This window comes from Diceros bicornis, chromosome 9 (genome assembly GCF_020826845.1).
Source record: "Diceros bicornis minor isolate mBicDic1 chromosome 9, mDicBic1.mat.cur, whole genome shotgun sequence".
Lineage (NCBI taxonomy): Eukaryota > Metazoa > Chordata > Mammalia > Perissodactyla > Rhinocerotidae > Diceros > Diceros bicornis.
Window position 1 is genome coordinate 68,590,130 of NC_080748.1, and position 17,074 is coordinate 68,607,203.

At 39.5% G+C, this 17,074-nt stretch overlaps 1 protein-coding gene across 1 annotated transcript in view; it reads left to right on the forward strand.

Moving 5' to 3' along the window:
* The first annotated feature begins 981 nt into the window (after positions 1-981).
* GPC5 (glypican 5) overlaps positions 982-17,074 on the forward strand; it is a 1,284,867-nt gene continuing 1,268,774 nt past the window's right edge. Inside the window, exon 1 of the mRNA XM_058548368.1 lies at positions 982-1,147. Coding sequence (XP_058404351.1) covers positions 982-1,147 — 166 coding nt within the window. The remainder of the gene's footprint in view (positions 1,148-17,074) is intronic.

A 17,074-nucleotide genomic window follows, 5' to 3' on the forward strand; every position in this document is an offset into this window, starting at 1 on the left:
GAGAAGAGAGTACACTGGACTTCACTGTGATAATCAGGACGTGATAAGGTTTGAATGTAATTCTCATGAATTTCTAAATTCCTTCAAAAAATTGTAGTTAATGTTACAGAAAAATGTTCCAAAGCAGTCACGTAAAGCAATTTTAAAAAAGTTAACTTCTCATGTACACTCTTTTAAAACATGATAAATGCCATCAAGTCTCTCAATTGGGATCTTAACTATAGTTTTTGCTTTCGTGTTGTGCCCAGATCCCATTTCATGCAATGTGAATACAAATTCCTATGTATTGAGGACCTTGATTTATAGGGAAATAGTTCATTTTAGTTCCAGTTGGCGTTTCTCATCCCTTATCTCCTGTGAGCCTCTTCATACATTCGTTCTTCTTTTCATCAGACTGTTGTTCCCCAGAATGGACTGGGTTTCGTTTTATTTATTTGTTTCTTCGCTCCAGGCAGCGCGGCTCTGATAGCTCTCCGGCGTGGGCCCAGCGTTGACAGCAGCTGGGCGGGCGTGGCCCCGGGCGGTGCGCCGGGGGCGTGTCTGGGGGCGAGGCCTGGCCGCGGGGCGGGGCTTGACAGCGGGCGGGGGCGGGGCTTGCCCGTGGAACGCAGCCGGCGGGCGCGTCCCAGGTTGGTGGCTTCGAGCCGAGCCCGCCGCATCGGCGGTGACCAGAGCCGGATGCTCGCGGACTCCGTGCGGCTCCAGCCGTTCTCCTTGCCTGCGCAGCGCCAGTTCGCCCTCGCCAGAGAGGGGGACCTGGCGGCGCTCTGCCCGGGAACTCTGGTGTCTCAGCCTCGGGGTTCCTCTGGAGAAAGCCAAGCGCTCCCAGGTGAAGCTGGCATCCCAGAGCGGTCCCGGAACGCCCGCCGCTAGACCGCACCTCTTGGGAACCTCAACCGCCGAACCTTTTCCAGCGCCTGCAACGCAGGGCGCGCGGGGAGAGTGGGGTCCGCGGCGGGGGAAGGGGTGCCCAGGACACCGATGATGGACGCACAGACCTGGCGCGTGGGCTGTCGCTGTCTCCTCCTTCTGGCTCTCGTCGGGTCTACCCGAAGCGAGGGCGTGCAGAGCTGCGAAGAAGTTCGGAAACTTTTCCAGTGGCGCCTCGTGGGAGCTGTCAAGGGGCTGCCGGATTCGCCGCGGGCAGGTAAGGCGCGGCTGGCCGGCGCAGAGCAGCGCGCCTGGGCGCGGGCCGGGGCGTCTTGAGCGCCGGCCCTGTGCTCCCCAGGCTCCGGGGGTGGTCCTTCGTGGGCAGATGCCCTTTCAGGCCCTCCGACCGTGCGAGGTGAATCCCGGGGAGGCCTCTGGGGAAGCTTGGTGTGAACATCCAGAGCGCGGCGCAGCTCCGGGGACTCCCTGCCTCCTCCTGCGGCTCAGCCGAGCTCTGGGCGTTTGCTTCCCGCCCGGGCTCTTAGTCTCGGCTGCTGCGTTGGAAGCGGCCGGTAAAGCTGACAGCTGCGGACGGCGCGGCCTGACCGCGCTTCTGTTGCGAGTGGGAATTTCACCGGTGTCCCGCCGGGGGGCCTCGGTTTGCCTCTTTCTCGTGTAGGGCACGGAGTTGGGTTGGTCTCTCCAAGTTTGATACTAAAACCACAAACCTGCGTTATACTCCTTTGTTGGAGAATGGTGCACTGACAGGGGCAGCCGGTCTCCTCTGTGCTTATGACTCGGACCCCGTACACCCACACTAGCGTGACCCTTAGCCTCCCCTCCGCGCGCTGGCACCAAGCCCTCCTTGCCGGAACCGCCGGGTAGTTTCAACGCCTGAAAGGTGTGACGGCAACAGGCGATCACACTGAGTGTGTTCGGGAGCCGCTTAACATGGATGAAATATGCCAGGGATTGAAGGGGAAAGAAGACAGTGAGTGTGGCCAACGTAGAGTCTGTAAGCGCCTTTTGCCGGCACCTCTACCCCTGATCCCCGTCCCCAAGGGGCAAATTTCCTTCTGCTGGCGGGATTTCCAGTTTCCCTTCCGTCTGGAAGAATAGGTCTTAGTTGTCAAACGTAATAGCAGGTGTCTGGAGCTAAGATCTTACTGAAGCAATGCACCCTGACTATAAAGCCAAAGCAGACGAATGCTGTAAGCTTATTGGTTGAACAAAGAACTTGTGGAGGATGCTTGGCTGTAAAATCCGTCCTCTGCTCGAGTTTTTCGGGTGAGAAGACTTGCTCTTAGCAGTATGGAACTGTAGCTATTTTGCTTGATTGTTTTGCTGGTTGTGGACTCAGTTCTCGAGTCATCCCACAAGGAAAATCTGGGCATTTGGGAACACTGAGTCCATTTCAGTTTACATGACCAGGCTTTTAAACAAACACATGAAATTTTATTTGAATATATTCTGTGCTAGGTGCTTTTTCTATGCCACTTGAAAGAACATAGTTGATATTCTCAGCTTAGGGCAATTCTTCTGTTCTCAAACAATAGTAGCCCCTTATAAACCTGTTTTCTTACTTCAGTGTGTTCTTTTCATTAAAAATAAACTTCTCTTATCAGTAGTCAATACAACTAAAGTGGGTGTGTACGTTGGGGAGAGGGATGCTGTGAGGACATTGAGCTGTGAAATCCTCACCTCTTTTATTAGATTTAACCCCAAATACCATACTCTTGGCAATGTTCAGGGAATGTTGATTGCTCCCCAGTAAGGCCTTGACTTCACCCACCTCTTATACCTCAGTATTTCTGGTACCCACTGAGCAACACATTGACTAGAAGTTGTTACATTTCTACAACCTTGTGCATGCCATCTCTTTTGAAGAGGAACTTTCTGGAATATCAATCACTGGCATAGCATTTTACCAGGATGTAAGGGGAAAATGAAGGTCTGCCCTACAGAGAAGGAAATGGTTGTACTTATTTGCATTTGATAAACATGACACACAAAAAGAGCCAGGATGGCAAGCACCTGCTTTTCTAGGACATTCTGGATTGTTTCCTCACTGCTGGTACCTTTCTTCATCTGTGGCCTAGGGGGACAGAGGAATCACAGCAGCACCTACTGAAGGGGCCGGGCAGGGTTGCGCTCTTAGAGACACCAGTGGTGCTGGTGAAAAGACGTGCTAAAGTCCTTTGATATTTACGTTAAGACAAAGTCACATGGAAGTATTATTCTGAATTAGAATCCCCCAATGAAAAGCATTCACAAATATCTTTGATATAATTCTGAATTTTTCTTTTCTCTGTACTGTTGGTCATTGTTTTATTTGAGTAATTAAATGTAATATTAAACTGCTTCTTTTAACATTGATGTTTCTCTTCTTCCCATACAAAAAATCTCATTTACTCAATCAAATTGAGTAAACCTCACATACCACCTGCTTCATAAATACCTTTCTTTATTTTTGTATTTATATATGGTCTATAATATTTAGCTTGATTACCGTATAGTACTTGGCTATCTTATTTTCTAAAATTATCCTCAATCTCAAGAGAGAACATAGTTAATATCTAAGTAGTCATTCTCACATAAGAATACAAATATTCTTTGTAGCAAATGTATGTATTTAGCGCATAGGCTTTCTTTGATTAAAACTAATACATTTAAATTTGATCTTTGTTTTCCTTGAAAGTTTATTCTTTTAGTGCTTTCTTGCATTTCTTGTCCACGAGTGGTTAATTCCTGAGACATCTAGCCAAAATGCCATTTTTATACTATAAGCAGGTGGAATAACTTTTTACAGTTTCTTCCTACATTTGTGTTGTTTACGTCTTCTGAAAACTGTGTTAACCCATTTGAAATTATGAAAATGGTGAGAACAGCCGTGTAAGCCGTTTCTCAGATTCCCTCACCTTTTGTTCTCTACCCTGCTCCAATTCTTTTCAGCCTGTTGAGCTCCTCAGGATGTTTGGATGAGAAATGTAAAAAAACGGAGAGAAGGTGTAAATGTGATTAGAATTACAGATTTCCCTGTGTTCTGGTTCTATTTCCTAAGTAGTAGTCAAGGTGCCCTTTGCTCTTGTTTATTTTATTCAGAAAAGAACAGTGAAAGTGTCTTTTAAAGGTCCTTTTATTTTTATTTTATTTATTGAGGAGGAAGGATAATGCTTTCCCATTGAAATTCTCTTCACACATGCATTGTTCACACATGCATTAGTATTTCCTTTCTTAAAGAAGATAATTCAGAAAGGAGAAGCTTATAAAAAAGTCCAAGACTACGTTCAGATAATTTATATACCCAATGGTTTTTAAAATGTGGATGTTCGTTGATACAGAGAAGTTTGTGAAAGATAACTTTTTTTTTTGGTAGCTTTTGACTATAAATGGGATAATAAAAATAAACTTGATGTGGTAAAAAGAAATTCTAATACTATTGGACACTTGAAGTGGTGCTCTATAGTTGTTTTTTTTTTTTTAAGTGGTTTCATTATAAGTGAATTTTATAATCACTTCAAGGACAGTGTTTTTTCACTCATACCCAAAATCTACCTGGTAACCTTGGAGTTTGGAATTATAGACGTTTGAGTTTCAAAACTTGGGTTCTGCCACCTGTAGCTCTGTGTTCTAGGTTAATCAGTTATCCTCTTTGAACCTCTGTTTCCTCATCTGTGAAATGGGAATATTAGTTCTTAAAGGGTTGTTGCATAAAATGAAATGCAATAACGTATGTATATAAAATAGCGCAAATCCAAGCACATAGTGAGTGCTCAAAAATGTGTTATTGTCATTACAATTTTTTATTTTGAGTCTTGATTTTATGGACTTGGCCTTTAAGGGCAAAATATTAGTTTTAGATCTCCATATATCAGATTTTTTTTTGTAATAACTAGATTTTTTTTTAAAGTCAAATATTTGATTCTAAAATTAGGAAATACATTTCTACCGGAAATGGTATTTATTAGGTTATGGTGAATATTTTGTTTCTTTTCATGAACTAATGGAAAGTCTAAGAAATAAACGAGGCTGCCCCACTGCTAGCTGCAGCATCCATCACCACTGCCTCCACTGCCAACACCACCGTTCTGCTGTCTGTATTCAGGGAGCTGACATAGTGCATGCAAGGTGATAAAGGGATTCATATAATTGAATGACTGGTGGCCATAGTCATTTGTTGACAGTAATCTCAAATTGGGACTCTTGTTTCTCATGAACTAACCCCTTGTGCTGCTTGAATTTCAAATTTCCAAAGCCATAAAAGGGACCATAGTCTGATGTTGGGACAGATTATTAATGTCAGAATTGCCCTGTGTTGAAGCCCACCAGCCAGCCAAGAACCCCCAGAAACAAAACCTATAGTCAAACAAGTTAACTTCATTTTGCTTGCTGCAGTGAAGGAGCTCGCAGAGCACAGGAACTGTGGATGTCTTGCTAAGAGGCAGTTGAGAGGGGCTTTTTATAGGCTTTGGGCTTGTGCTCCGTGATTATAAGGACAGTTTAATGAAGCAGGGCAATTCAGAAATTGGGTGTCTTTGCAATTTATCTAGGCGTTGGGAAGATTAAGGTGGGGGTAGTTGTCATTAATAAAGAAGCAGTAGGCACTCTTGTTGGTCAAAAGAGGGGCATGTTTAGTCATTTTTGTGGTTGCAGGGTGTCCTTGTGGCTATCCTGCTGCATCACACATCTCAAGTGGTTTTGTCTCATCATTGTTTTTTATTCTGTGCACGTTGTCTGTGTTGAGTTGTGAACGTCAAGACCTACTTCCGGTGTCAGGGCAGCTTATCACTTCCTCTCTGGGAAATCCGGTGTGTGCTTTGATGTCTAAGAGAATCATGTGTTTCATTTTTACCCAGGCCTTTAGTGAAGCTTAATGATGGGGAAGCAAGTATGATTTTCTGGTTTAGGGCCATAGAGTACGACTGTCCCTCAGGGGCCTGAATTGTACTAATCACACCCTATTCCCTCCTAGTCAGTTTACTAACAAATATAAATGTTGCATGTGTCCCCATCCTCCCTCCATCCCACAATTTAAGTTCCTTTTTGCCAAGTGTCCAACATCCTGTATTTGTATAATTGGCTTTAGGAGGGGTGCATTTTGGGGAACTTAAGAATAGCATTTTATAATTAGTCCCCCCTCCCCGCAACCATGTTTCCAGCTTTTCGAGACTTTCTAGAATATGGATTTTTGTCTTGTGTCTGTGTGTGTTTGTTTCTGTAATTTACTTTCCAGATTTGATAAGAACACTTTCTAAGTCTATAACATTTCTTTTATCATTAATTGGTATAAGATCAAGAGCAACATTCCAACAACCAGATGCCTCTCCTGAATAGACATGATTTATAAATCCATGGCTTCTTGGTATAAGTACTCAAGAAACCACAAATCCATTTTGTTAAAACGGAGTCATGAGAGACTTCAGTCATATGCCTTGTTGAAATAGATTGTCTGTGAATGTGGTACCTGATCTACTCAGTTAAATAACAATAGCAATTAATTTTAATAGAGAATAGCCGTTTTCTGTTATCTACCTGTGTTTTATAAAAGCCTGGCTTTAACTAGAAGAAAAGACAACACCAATTATGCCCTCAATTCTTCTACTTTTCAGCTTTAGAATTTCAAGTTTTGCTAATGATACTGCTAAAACCGTCTTAAAATGATCAGTCATTCTTCTAGGAATCACAATAAGTGGACAGCTTTTGATTTGCAGTATCAGGTTCACATATGGCTGCCATGTAAGTTGAATGTATAATGCACTTTTATAGGAAGAAAATGAGACTTTATACTTTCATGTTTCTATGACATAATACGTGTTCTTTTGAAAATTTAAAGTACTGAAAAGTACAAAGAAAGCAAAATAATTTTACTGTCCAGAAATAACCACCAATAACTCTTTGCATTATCTTTTCAATGCTCTCATTAATCCTCTGCTAAGCACATAAACATTTTTTGAAAGAATGTAGAATCATGTCATCTTTCTTTGTAGCTAATTATGAACAGATCAGTATTTCTCATGAAATTAAACATCCTTCTAAGAATTTTTTTAGTGACTGTATAGTCACTATTTGGTGCCTGGAATAGTGCCTGGCACAGAATAAGAGTTGAATTACTTGTTCAGTAACTTAGTAAAGCTTCTGGAAGCATCTTATTACATCTTTGGAACCTCTCTGATTCTTAAGTTAAACTCCAGAAGTCAGTCCAGGATATTGAACATCCAAGATTCTGCTATCAATATACAATGATATTTTTTTTTATGTTTTATGATGTTGTATAAATGAGTTAAAGGTTGGCCCCTATTTCTTTGTGTGTGTGAGGAAGATTAGCCCTGAGCTAACATCCGTTGCCAATCTTCCTCTTTTTGCTGAGGAAGACTGCTCCTGGGCGAACATCTGTGCTCATCTTCCTCTACTTTACATGGGGTGCTGCCACAGCATGGCTTGATGAGCGGTGTGCAGGTCCATGCCTGGGACCCAAACCCGTGAGGCCTGGGCTGCCAAAGTGGAGCACCCAAACTCAACCACTATGCCACCAGGCCTGAACTCCCCCTATGGTTTTCCCTTCTTTATAGCAGGTTGGGACCATTAGCCCAAAGCCCACCAGTGGCAAACTCAAATTTTTACACATCCAGTTGCTTTAAATGTAGCTCAAGAAAGCATATTTTTAGCCATTTAGAGCCTACCTGCTTTGCATGCTCCACAAAACTGCACCCAACATCTGCTTGCCATAGGTAAAACAAACTCTGGGGCTGTGGAAGACCCCAAGCTGCTGACTCAGAGCTGACTCAGAGACTTCCCATCTTGCTGCTGAGTGATATCACCTAGACATGTGAGCCCCTCTCTAATTCCCCTCTCTCCTGGGAATTCCTTTGCCTTCTTCCTCTTCTGGGTGGTGGTCCTGCACCACTGTCTCTGGAAGGTCTCTTGCTGTGAGGGACATCCTCTTTCATGCAGTCTGTCAAAGTGCCACCCAAATAAAGCTCATTGTGTAACACTGCCATCTTTTCCTTGATCAGCCGTGAAATCCTCAAACTCACCACATATAGATCAATACTTGTTATTTCTAGTATAAGGTAGAGACTCAGAGCAGCAATACTGATTTTAAATCTATTTCTTTCCCTCTATTAGATTATAAACTAGAGAGCAGGATCTGTAATTGATTTATCATTTTGTTCTGTGATTAGGCCAAAATTAATAAATAAATAATAATTAATAAAATAGAATTAATCTTATATGTATAGTTGCCTCATAGGCTCAATTTATTGAGTTTATGTTTTTTATGCTTAATTTTAATAGAATGACAACTGTAGAAGGTGCAGTTTTAAAGAATATATTCTGATCTGGCCTCAGTTGTGTTGTTGAGTAAATGGTTTTTGTGGTGTTAACATTTTCTTATGCAATTCTGCCACAAATTCTATAAAGTTATCCAACCCTTTTAAGTTTAAATTTAAAGGAATTTTTATCTACATTATCTAACATTTTTAAAGTGGAGTAAGTGGATTGTTAAACAAATGTCTGGAAGAAAGTTTCCTCAAATGTCCTGCAAGGAAAGGAAGATTATTTAACATTTAAGGGATTCATTTGCACAGTTTTTATCATCATGTAGGCGGTGTGACTGACCTGCCTTAGAACATTCATTGATCTATCATTGGGAGAATGGAGAAAAATAAAGTTTACCAAATATAATTTACATTTGGGTCTGGATTGCGTGGGTTGTGTTTTATTTGAATATATTTCTTGCAAATGGTGTCTTTCCATGGGGAAATTAATAGTAAGGAACTAGAAAATGATTCAGTTTTTCCATCTCCCACCCTTGTTTATTCCATGTCGGGAGTAAAGTACATATCACTTATCTATGGACTTATTCCTGAGCTGGGAAGATTTATTAAAAGATACTGACTTGGGGGTCCAGACTCCATGCAGACCAAATAGAGAGACCACAGCCTTTCAGAATAAGCAGACTAATACTTGAAGCTAAATCACAAAACATGATGTATAGTAGCAGGTATATCTGTCTCTGAAGTATTTTCAACAATTTCAATTTTAGAAATACCTAGTCTTTAGACCTCTTTTCAATGATGTCTTAGAAAAAAGTTTTTTTTTTTTCTGTATGAAGTGTGGTTGGCTATTTATTTGGGATATCTTACAAGAAGTATTAGGAAATTTTACCCTAGAAGGATTATTTAAGCCAGTGCTAATGAGACATGGATATTTTGATATGGTTCAACTATTAACTTAAATCTGTTTCAAATACAGTCATATTTAAAAGTTAGTAAACATTTCTTGTTTCATAATTTAAATTGTTTATTACTCTTATTAGGTTAGTGAGTTTGAATTACTAGTTTTTCTCTCCTGTGCTATGATAACTAAATTTATTTTAATTTTTATAATTCTACATGGCAATATAATTAAATAATCTTTGAAGCTATCTTTTTAGAGACCATAGTCCTTTACTTTTCCTAGTCTTAGAGTTTTGAGGAACTTGAGTTCATGATTTCTTCAATATTATTTTGGGAGAGGGTAAGAACTGAGATGGGAGTTGGAGAAAAAAACACATCAAGAGTGTGTTTTTATTGATCAAATGAATGTAAAAGTTATTTCTGGATGTCCTCGTTCATTGCATATATCTTCTTTAAATGGAAGATTGTCGATATTAAATTATCTGTTCAGATTTATTTGCTTTTTGAATGACTCTCTTATTTAGTAAGGTTATGGCAAGTTACATTTGGTTCATTTTCTTTTGATCATTGAAAATGTCTGTGTTTAATGAGCTGAAACTTAAGTAGGTCAATAAAATGAAGAGATTAACAATCTGTTCTCACCAGGCTTGGAATAAATTTTACTCTGGAAAAAAAAAGTCATTTTTATAAAAGATTTTTTGATCAACTTAAAAGGTGAAGGAAATAGGAATAACATTGAAAGAGTCAAAAAACTAAGAAGTCTAGGAGTGCTTCAGGGTACTATTTGTCAGGTGAAGATATGTGAATATGTGTTTTTACAGTTAAGAGCTTTAGTTACAAAACAAAACTAAATTTGACTTTTTACTTTTCTAAGTTTAGAGGAACAAATAAGCTTTAGATTATTAAAAATTTCATATTTAATTCATCTTTAGAAATATCTTACATACAAACCAAGGAAAAATAGTAGGTACGACAAAGGATTGAAATGTTGTCATAAGATAAATGGAAAGAGCAGATATTTTAACTTTCAGTGTGTCTCATACAATGGTCACATATTTTAGGGAATAAATGAATTTATGGTTCTGAAATAGCTTAGTCTTGACTCCATCGCTTATTACCTATGTGATCTTTAGCAAACAACTCAACCTCTCAGAAAATGTTTTTCTTTCTTCACAGGGAGAGTGATACAGGCTTGTTCCTTTTCCCTTTCATTGGTTTCTGAGGACCACATGGTATGGTGACAAAGCTTTTTAAGCAGTAATATAATCAACAAATGCTACATAATTAATTCTATTACAAATGTTCTTAGATAAAAACTACTTTATGCTGGATCAGGAAGCAGGCAAAGAAATCATAGTAGAAATCCTTTTCCTTCATGCTAATAAAATACCAAACTGTCAAATATTTTTCTCCTATCACTCACCCTCAAAGTATTAATCCTGTAGTCTTGGAAACATAGTGCATGTTTTCATTCTTTATTTTAGTTAATAAATTAAATAATTTGTTATTTTTGGTTTAATTCTATGATAAAATCAAATTTGTTTATTCACATTATGTAGTTTAAGAACTAAAGACTGTTTTTTTGCCAAATAATGTTATTTAAACTAGTTCAATTAAAGTCGAGAGGGAGGTACTTTGCCTGGAAATAAGCTATGTAAATGCGAGCAGAGATAGGTTCTACAACATATGATTGACTTCATCAGGTGAATAGGAGTTAAATCTCTACTGTGTTTTATCATGTTCCTGCAAGTCTTAGTACTGACAGGTCTTTGTGTGTCCCCTGGATTGGAGATAAGAACTTTTCTTCCCTGTGAAAGGCACAGAGGTGGAGCGTGCTGGCAAGTCTCTGTTTGCCCCTTCAGATGGACTCTCCACCTGCTCTGCTCCTGGACTATATCAATGACATTTTGCCCCTGGCAGTCAATGGGAAGCAATGGCTGGAGAAGAAGACTGGGCAAGTGGGGTGTGGTGGTTCCCAAGTCTCGCCTTGTGGAGTCACTGCAACCTGGCAATGTCCCTTTACCTAAGCACACAGCTCCTGTCAGGTGACCTCACAACTCGCTCCGGATTCTGGTAACTACTTTCTCCTCTTGGCCCCTTAAGAGGCAGTAACAGCTCCTTCACCACAGCTATTAGTTAGGGAGTACTGCAGTATCCCTTGTAGTTTTCCTATACCCTGTGCTTTATAAAAATTTTATTAAATAATCCTATTTGGGAGTACCAATCTATTTCCTTCCAGGATCCTGTATGATAAAACTATATACTTTAGATATTTAAACCCATAACTTTCAGAGATAATTTGATTTGTAATTAAAGTATGTAGAAACATAAATATGTTCTAGAATTAATTTATAAATGTTTTTAGAAGTTCCAGTCATTGATGATTTCTCTACTCACATTCAATTGCCTTATGATCATGCTTTTGTTAGTTAATTCTTTCTTTCCCTCCCTTTTTCCTCACCCCTTTTATGAAGAATAACTCTTTAGGTTTCAGTTGGGAATATGACTGAAGTGATAACACCCCAGAATAACACAGTAGTTTAATCCCCATTCAGTCCACCAATTCAACCAGTCATCAAATTCTCATAGATTCCTTTTCACAAATGTCCCTATAATTTCTCTATCTACCATCGTTGCTACCACCGTGCTTTAATCTAGTTCCTTTTCATGGCTGGATTACTCATTCAGCCTACACCTACTCTTGGTCCTTGCCAGTCCATTTCCCAATTGATTCCCAATAAAACTAAATCTTATCTTTTTTTCTTATATTAAATCCTTCAATAATTTCCCATTGTTTTTCTTAAAAAAAAAAGAATATGATTATATTTGAACACGTAACTTCTGTATAATTAAAAAAGTAAACATCACAGTGAAATTAATTGGGAAGAAAAACCTATGGCCTTTCATCTGTAATGCACAGCAACCAAAAGGTTAGCATCCTTAATCATAAATGAACTTTTATAAATTGGTAACAAAGGCACTAATATTCCAAGAGAAATGAAAAAAAACATAGAGGAAGTTCAAATAATATAAATGGCTGATAAGGCTATGTGGAGATGATTGAGCTCAACATTATCAGAGGAAAACCAATTTCTTAGGACTATCACATTGTTAAAGATTAAAAATATCTAATGACATGATATTTAATGTTCCTGTGATTGTAGGAAATAGAGTACTCTCATCTAATACAGAGAGAAGACTGATGAAAACTGTCTCTACATATGGGAGAATTCTGCAGTTATCACTCAAAATTTAAATTTTGTATACTGTTTTTCTTTGGTGAGGAAGATTGGCCCTGAACTAACATCTGTTGCCAATCTTCCTCATTTTGCTTCTGGAAGATTGTCGTTGAGCTAACATCTGTGACAATCATCCTCTATTTTGTATGTGGGATGCCACCACAGCATGGCTTGACAAGCAATGTGTAGGTCCATGCCTGAGATCCAAACCCACAAACCCTGGACAGCCAAAGTGGAGCACATGAACTTAACCACTGTGCCACTGGGCTGGCCTCCAAGTTTTGTGTACCTTTCGCCTAGCAATTCCAATTTATAGGAAAGTATTGCACAAAGTAAATGGGTAAAGTTAAACAAATGTGTATATATTCATTGCACAAAAAATTTGCAGCTAATGTCACTGTCTGTTAATGTCTATTAAATGATAAATTATTAATCATGTGGATATTAAACCAAGAGAGGTAAAGCTTTATAATGGAAGTAGAACAAGTGACTTACGGCATTATTGAAAGGAAAAAACAAACTATGGCCCAATTAAAAAGAAATAAGCCAAAATAAAAGGAACCTACTTGTGTATCGATTTATGTATGAACATACCCCAAAACAAAGTGCACAAAATGCCATTAATAGTAGTTAGCCTTGAGGAGTCGATTGGGAGGAGGAAAAAGCAGTTAAGAAATAAAAATATTATACTTTACAAATTTCTGTGTCTTTTGAATTCTTGAAAAAGATGATTTTTTTTTAATGAATCAGAATTTTAAGTTTACCCTGTGATAAGTGAAATTTACAAATGAATGTGATTTACACCTAAAGGAACACTGAGATGAAGCCTTTACAATTCTGCCATCCTGAGCTTCTCTGTGTAATAATGCCTTCAGGGCTCCTGGGCTTGAGTCCAATGGCAGCAATGAAAACAGGAAATCCATTGCTCTTTATCCTAATGGTATTGACTTTCATGCAGCTTTTTAGACCTTCACGACCTGGCTCCTTCTTCTTCAGCTTCATAAGCTCTCTTTCTCCCCATTTGGAAGGGTCGGTTTTTGATTCTGAGCTACCATAAATAAAAATTATTCCTCACAGATTATCCCTGGAGCTACTGAGGTGTTCTAAACTAAATTCAGAGCTGGGAATTATTTCTAAAGTCATCTCTGAATCAGAGTACCTAATTATGGCCATGTCTTTAAGGGCAAATAGAAACATCTGTTGCTTGGACTGTTATGAGAGTTTATTGGTCTTGTTTCCAGTTTTGTCTTCATTGGAAGCCATTTTCGATAGTGCTTCAAAGGTGATGTTCCTAAGTGATAAACCTGGAAACATTGACCTTCTAAACCAGTTGATGCTTTCAGATTCAAGTAACAGAAACCCAACTAAAATTGTCTTACACTATAAAAGAAATGCATTGAAAGTATGTTGAGGCATCTCAAGGGATAGTGAAGACAAAGGAAGGGCAGAGACGCAGATGGGCTAAAGAAATGAAGTTTGGGACTAGAATGTTTGCAAATCTCTTACTCTTTGTGGCTTTAGGGTGTTTTCCTGTTGCACAGCAACTTCTTCATATAGCATAAAATACGACTGCCATGTAGCTTCTCCCCAAAGGGAGAAACTGACCCAACTCTCTTGGTTGCAAGTTAAAAAATTTCAAGAAGAGGATCACTTTATAGAGTATGGCAACTTTTTCATTAACTATAAAGATGAAGTGGGGGGAAGGGAAGGGGAAGGAGGAGAAAAGCTAGAAAAGCTAAGTCATACGTACAAATCCGGAGGTGTTTGACACACATCTTGAAACATCTTTCATGGCTCTCCAACGCTTTTGGCAAGGTTCCAACTCTCATGTGTTGCATTTAAATTTCTCAGTGATATAATTCCTGCCTCCTTTCCCAGCCTTGTCTCCTACAGTCCTTCTACTCTCTCCTATCTCACGTCTCTGTTGGGAGAGGTCATCCACCTTGGGCCCTGAGCGTCCTGCATGTTTTTACTGGGTATGCTGAGAATGCAAGGCCCTAACTTCCCTTTACTTGGGCCATTTCTCAGTGTTGTATTTGCAACAAGCAACCTTGAAAAATTGTTTCTCCCAGGACAAAGAGCAAGATTGTTTCAGCTTGCTGTAAAAGTGACCAATCCCCCACAAGATCAGTGTTCCTCCCCTGTAATGCAATCCGTTTCATGTGCGGACATCCATCTAGAACCCCTGTGGAGCAGGGTGACCAACGTCATACTCATGCTGCTGGCTTGCTGTGCTGTGAGTCTCTTGTCTTCCGTCAGCATCCATGAAACAGTAGCATGCTAGTGTGTTTATTTGCAAGCAGGGAAAACTCCCAGACCCTTCACAACTCCCCAACAGCTTCCCCCAGCTCACAGCATACAGAGACCTGACACTCCATTTCAGCTACACCTCAATACTTTTGGTTTCCCCAGTGAATCATGCCTTTTCATACATCTTGCATATTGTTGCCTCTTTCTGGAATATCATTCCCTCTTTTTCCTCCAATTTTGTCTGACCACTTTGAGTTCAAATTTGTTTTGCTACTTATCAGCTTTGTGAACCTTAGAGAGATTTAAGCATAATAAACTCAATTTCTCATTTATAAAATAGAGATATTTTCTACTTTATATGTGTATGTTTGGTAATGAGAGTATAGAGCATCTAGTTAAAAAATTATTCAAGATATTGCTCAAAATCTCCTCTGACCCCCTCACTTGTCTCTCCAAGAAGAGGAAAACATTTCTTCCTCTGTGTTCCCATAGAACTTAGTACATACTTCTTTCATAGCACTTTTTCACATTAATTAAATTTTTTACAAATGTGTTTTCCCCTACATTAAGCCCTGGAGGGACAAAACTGCATTCTCTCCTTCTTGGTATCCTTAATAACTATCACAATGTCTTGTACAGAACAGATGTTTAATCAATATTTGATGAATTCATTTGATTTATTAATCAAAATAAAGAACAGGAAATTACTCTGCAATTTAGCACAGGTGGAAGGAAGACTCAGCATCTCCTGAACTGTCCCCCGAGAAGGGGGGCCAGGAGCCCATTTACACCATAGGGCTGCCTACTCGCACCCACCACAGAGAAACATACACATTTATCAGTCTTTAAGAGGTCATTTTTAAAACTCTGGTTGAGATGACCTAAAAAAGAATAACCATCAAAACCCAAAACTGTATTCTGCTGCATATTATTAAACAGCTAGTAGAGCTGTTTAATTAGTGTTCCTAGCAAAAAGGATCTCACTAGCTTGGGAGAAATGCTGCATCCTGAACATGTTTCTTTTCTTTCTTTTCTTTTCTTTTTTTTGTGAAGAAGATCAGCCCTGAGCTAACATCCATGCCAATCCTCCTCTTTTTGCTGAGGAAGACTGGCGGTGAGCTCACATCCATGCCTATCTTCCTCCGCTTTATATGGGACACCACCATAGCATGGCTTGACAAGCGGTGCCTCGGTGCACGCCCCGGGATCCGAACCCAGGCCGCCGGCAGCGGAGCGCGCGCACTTAACCGCTACGCCATGGGGCCGATCCCCTGAACATGTTTCTTAAAGAGTCACAATACATATTTACATATTAAAGCTCTGAGAAGTACTACACTTGAGAGAATTTATTTATTTAATTATTAAGAAAACAAATTTATTTGCATAGGGCAAGAGTTTTTTGACTTAGCTCACTTTTTATCATTCCACTGGGACATTTTTTAATTAATACCAGTTAGAGAAGCCCTCTGAAGAAGTAGATGGAACAGATGGAGAGACTTAGAAGGCAGAATTGTTAGAACCTTTAAAGGGGAAGAAAGAGTCTAGTATGATTCCCAGTTGTTTTTTTTTTTTTTTATTGGAGTAGGAGATAGTCTGTAGGGAGGAAGGTGTAACATTGGGCATGTCAATATTGAGGCTGCTGTAGCACATCAAAGTGGAATGTATAATAGACAGTGGGAAATATGGGTACAAATATCACTTGAGAGTAGCATGGATAAAGATTTGGGGATCATTAGGTGTGTAGTGAATTCCTGGGATAAGAAGATGGTGCAGGGACAGAACAGAGAGACAGAACCTGAGGCAGCACAAATAATTAAAAATTAAGAGAAAGAAGACAAGCCAGTGGTGGTCTAGAAGTCAAGGAAGGGGAAGAGTTCTGAGAACGGGGGAGTAAATAGTGTCAGATTCCACAAAGAAGTCAAGAGTGGTTAGAAATGCATAAATATCTCTTGGGTTTGACAACTTGAAGTTCACCAGTTACCTAGGTGTATGTATCTATCGAGAAGTGGTAGGGTCAGAATTGAGATTGTAGGACTACGTGAGAATGTAGTGGAAACGTGAACTCAGACCACCCTTTCAAGAAACTTCATTCTGCAAAGAAGAGAAAAAGCTGGAGTAAAATTAGTCGTTCTCATGTATAGGTTGGTTTTGCACAGTACACACTTTATGAACATGTTGATAGGTTAAGAAAGTGATGGAATGAGTGCAGAAGAGGTGAGTGAGTGAGGCAGCAATTAGGTACACGAGGCCTTTTTTACTATCGTTAGGATTTTGGACTTTATCCCAATAGCAATAGAAAGCCATGGGAAATCTTTCAGCATAAGATCCATGATGAGATTTGCATTTTTAAAAGACCTTTCTTGTCTGTAGAGTATCCATGTAAAAAACTTCTTTTCTAGCTGTGAGATTAGTATGATGGTAGTACAGATGGAAAGAAGCAGATTTAAAAATTATTTAAGAGGTAGAATCAATATGATTATGATTTCTTTCTTCTACTTATCTTGCAACTTCCCATATATTTTTAAAGTTGTCCATCCA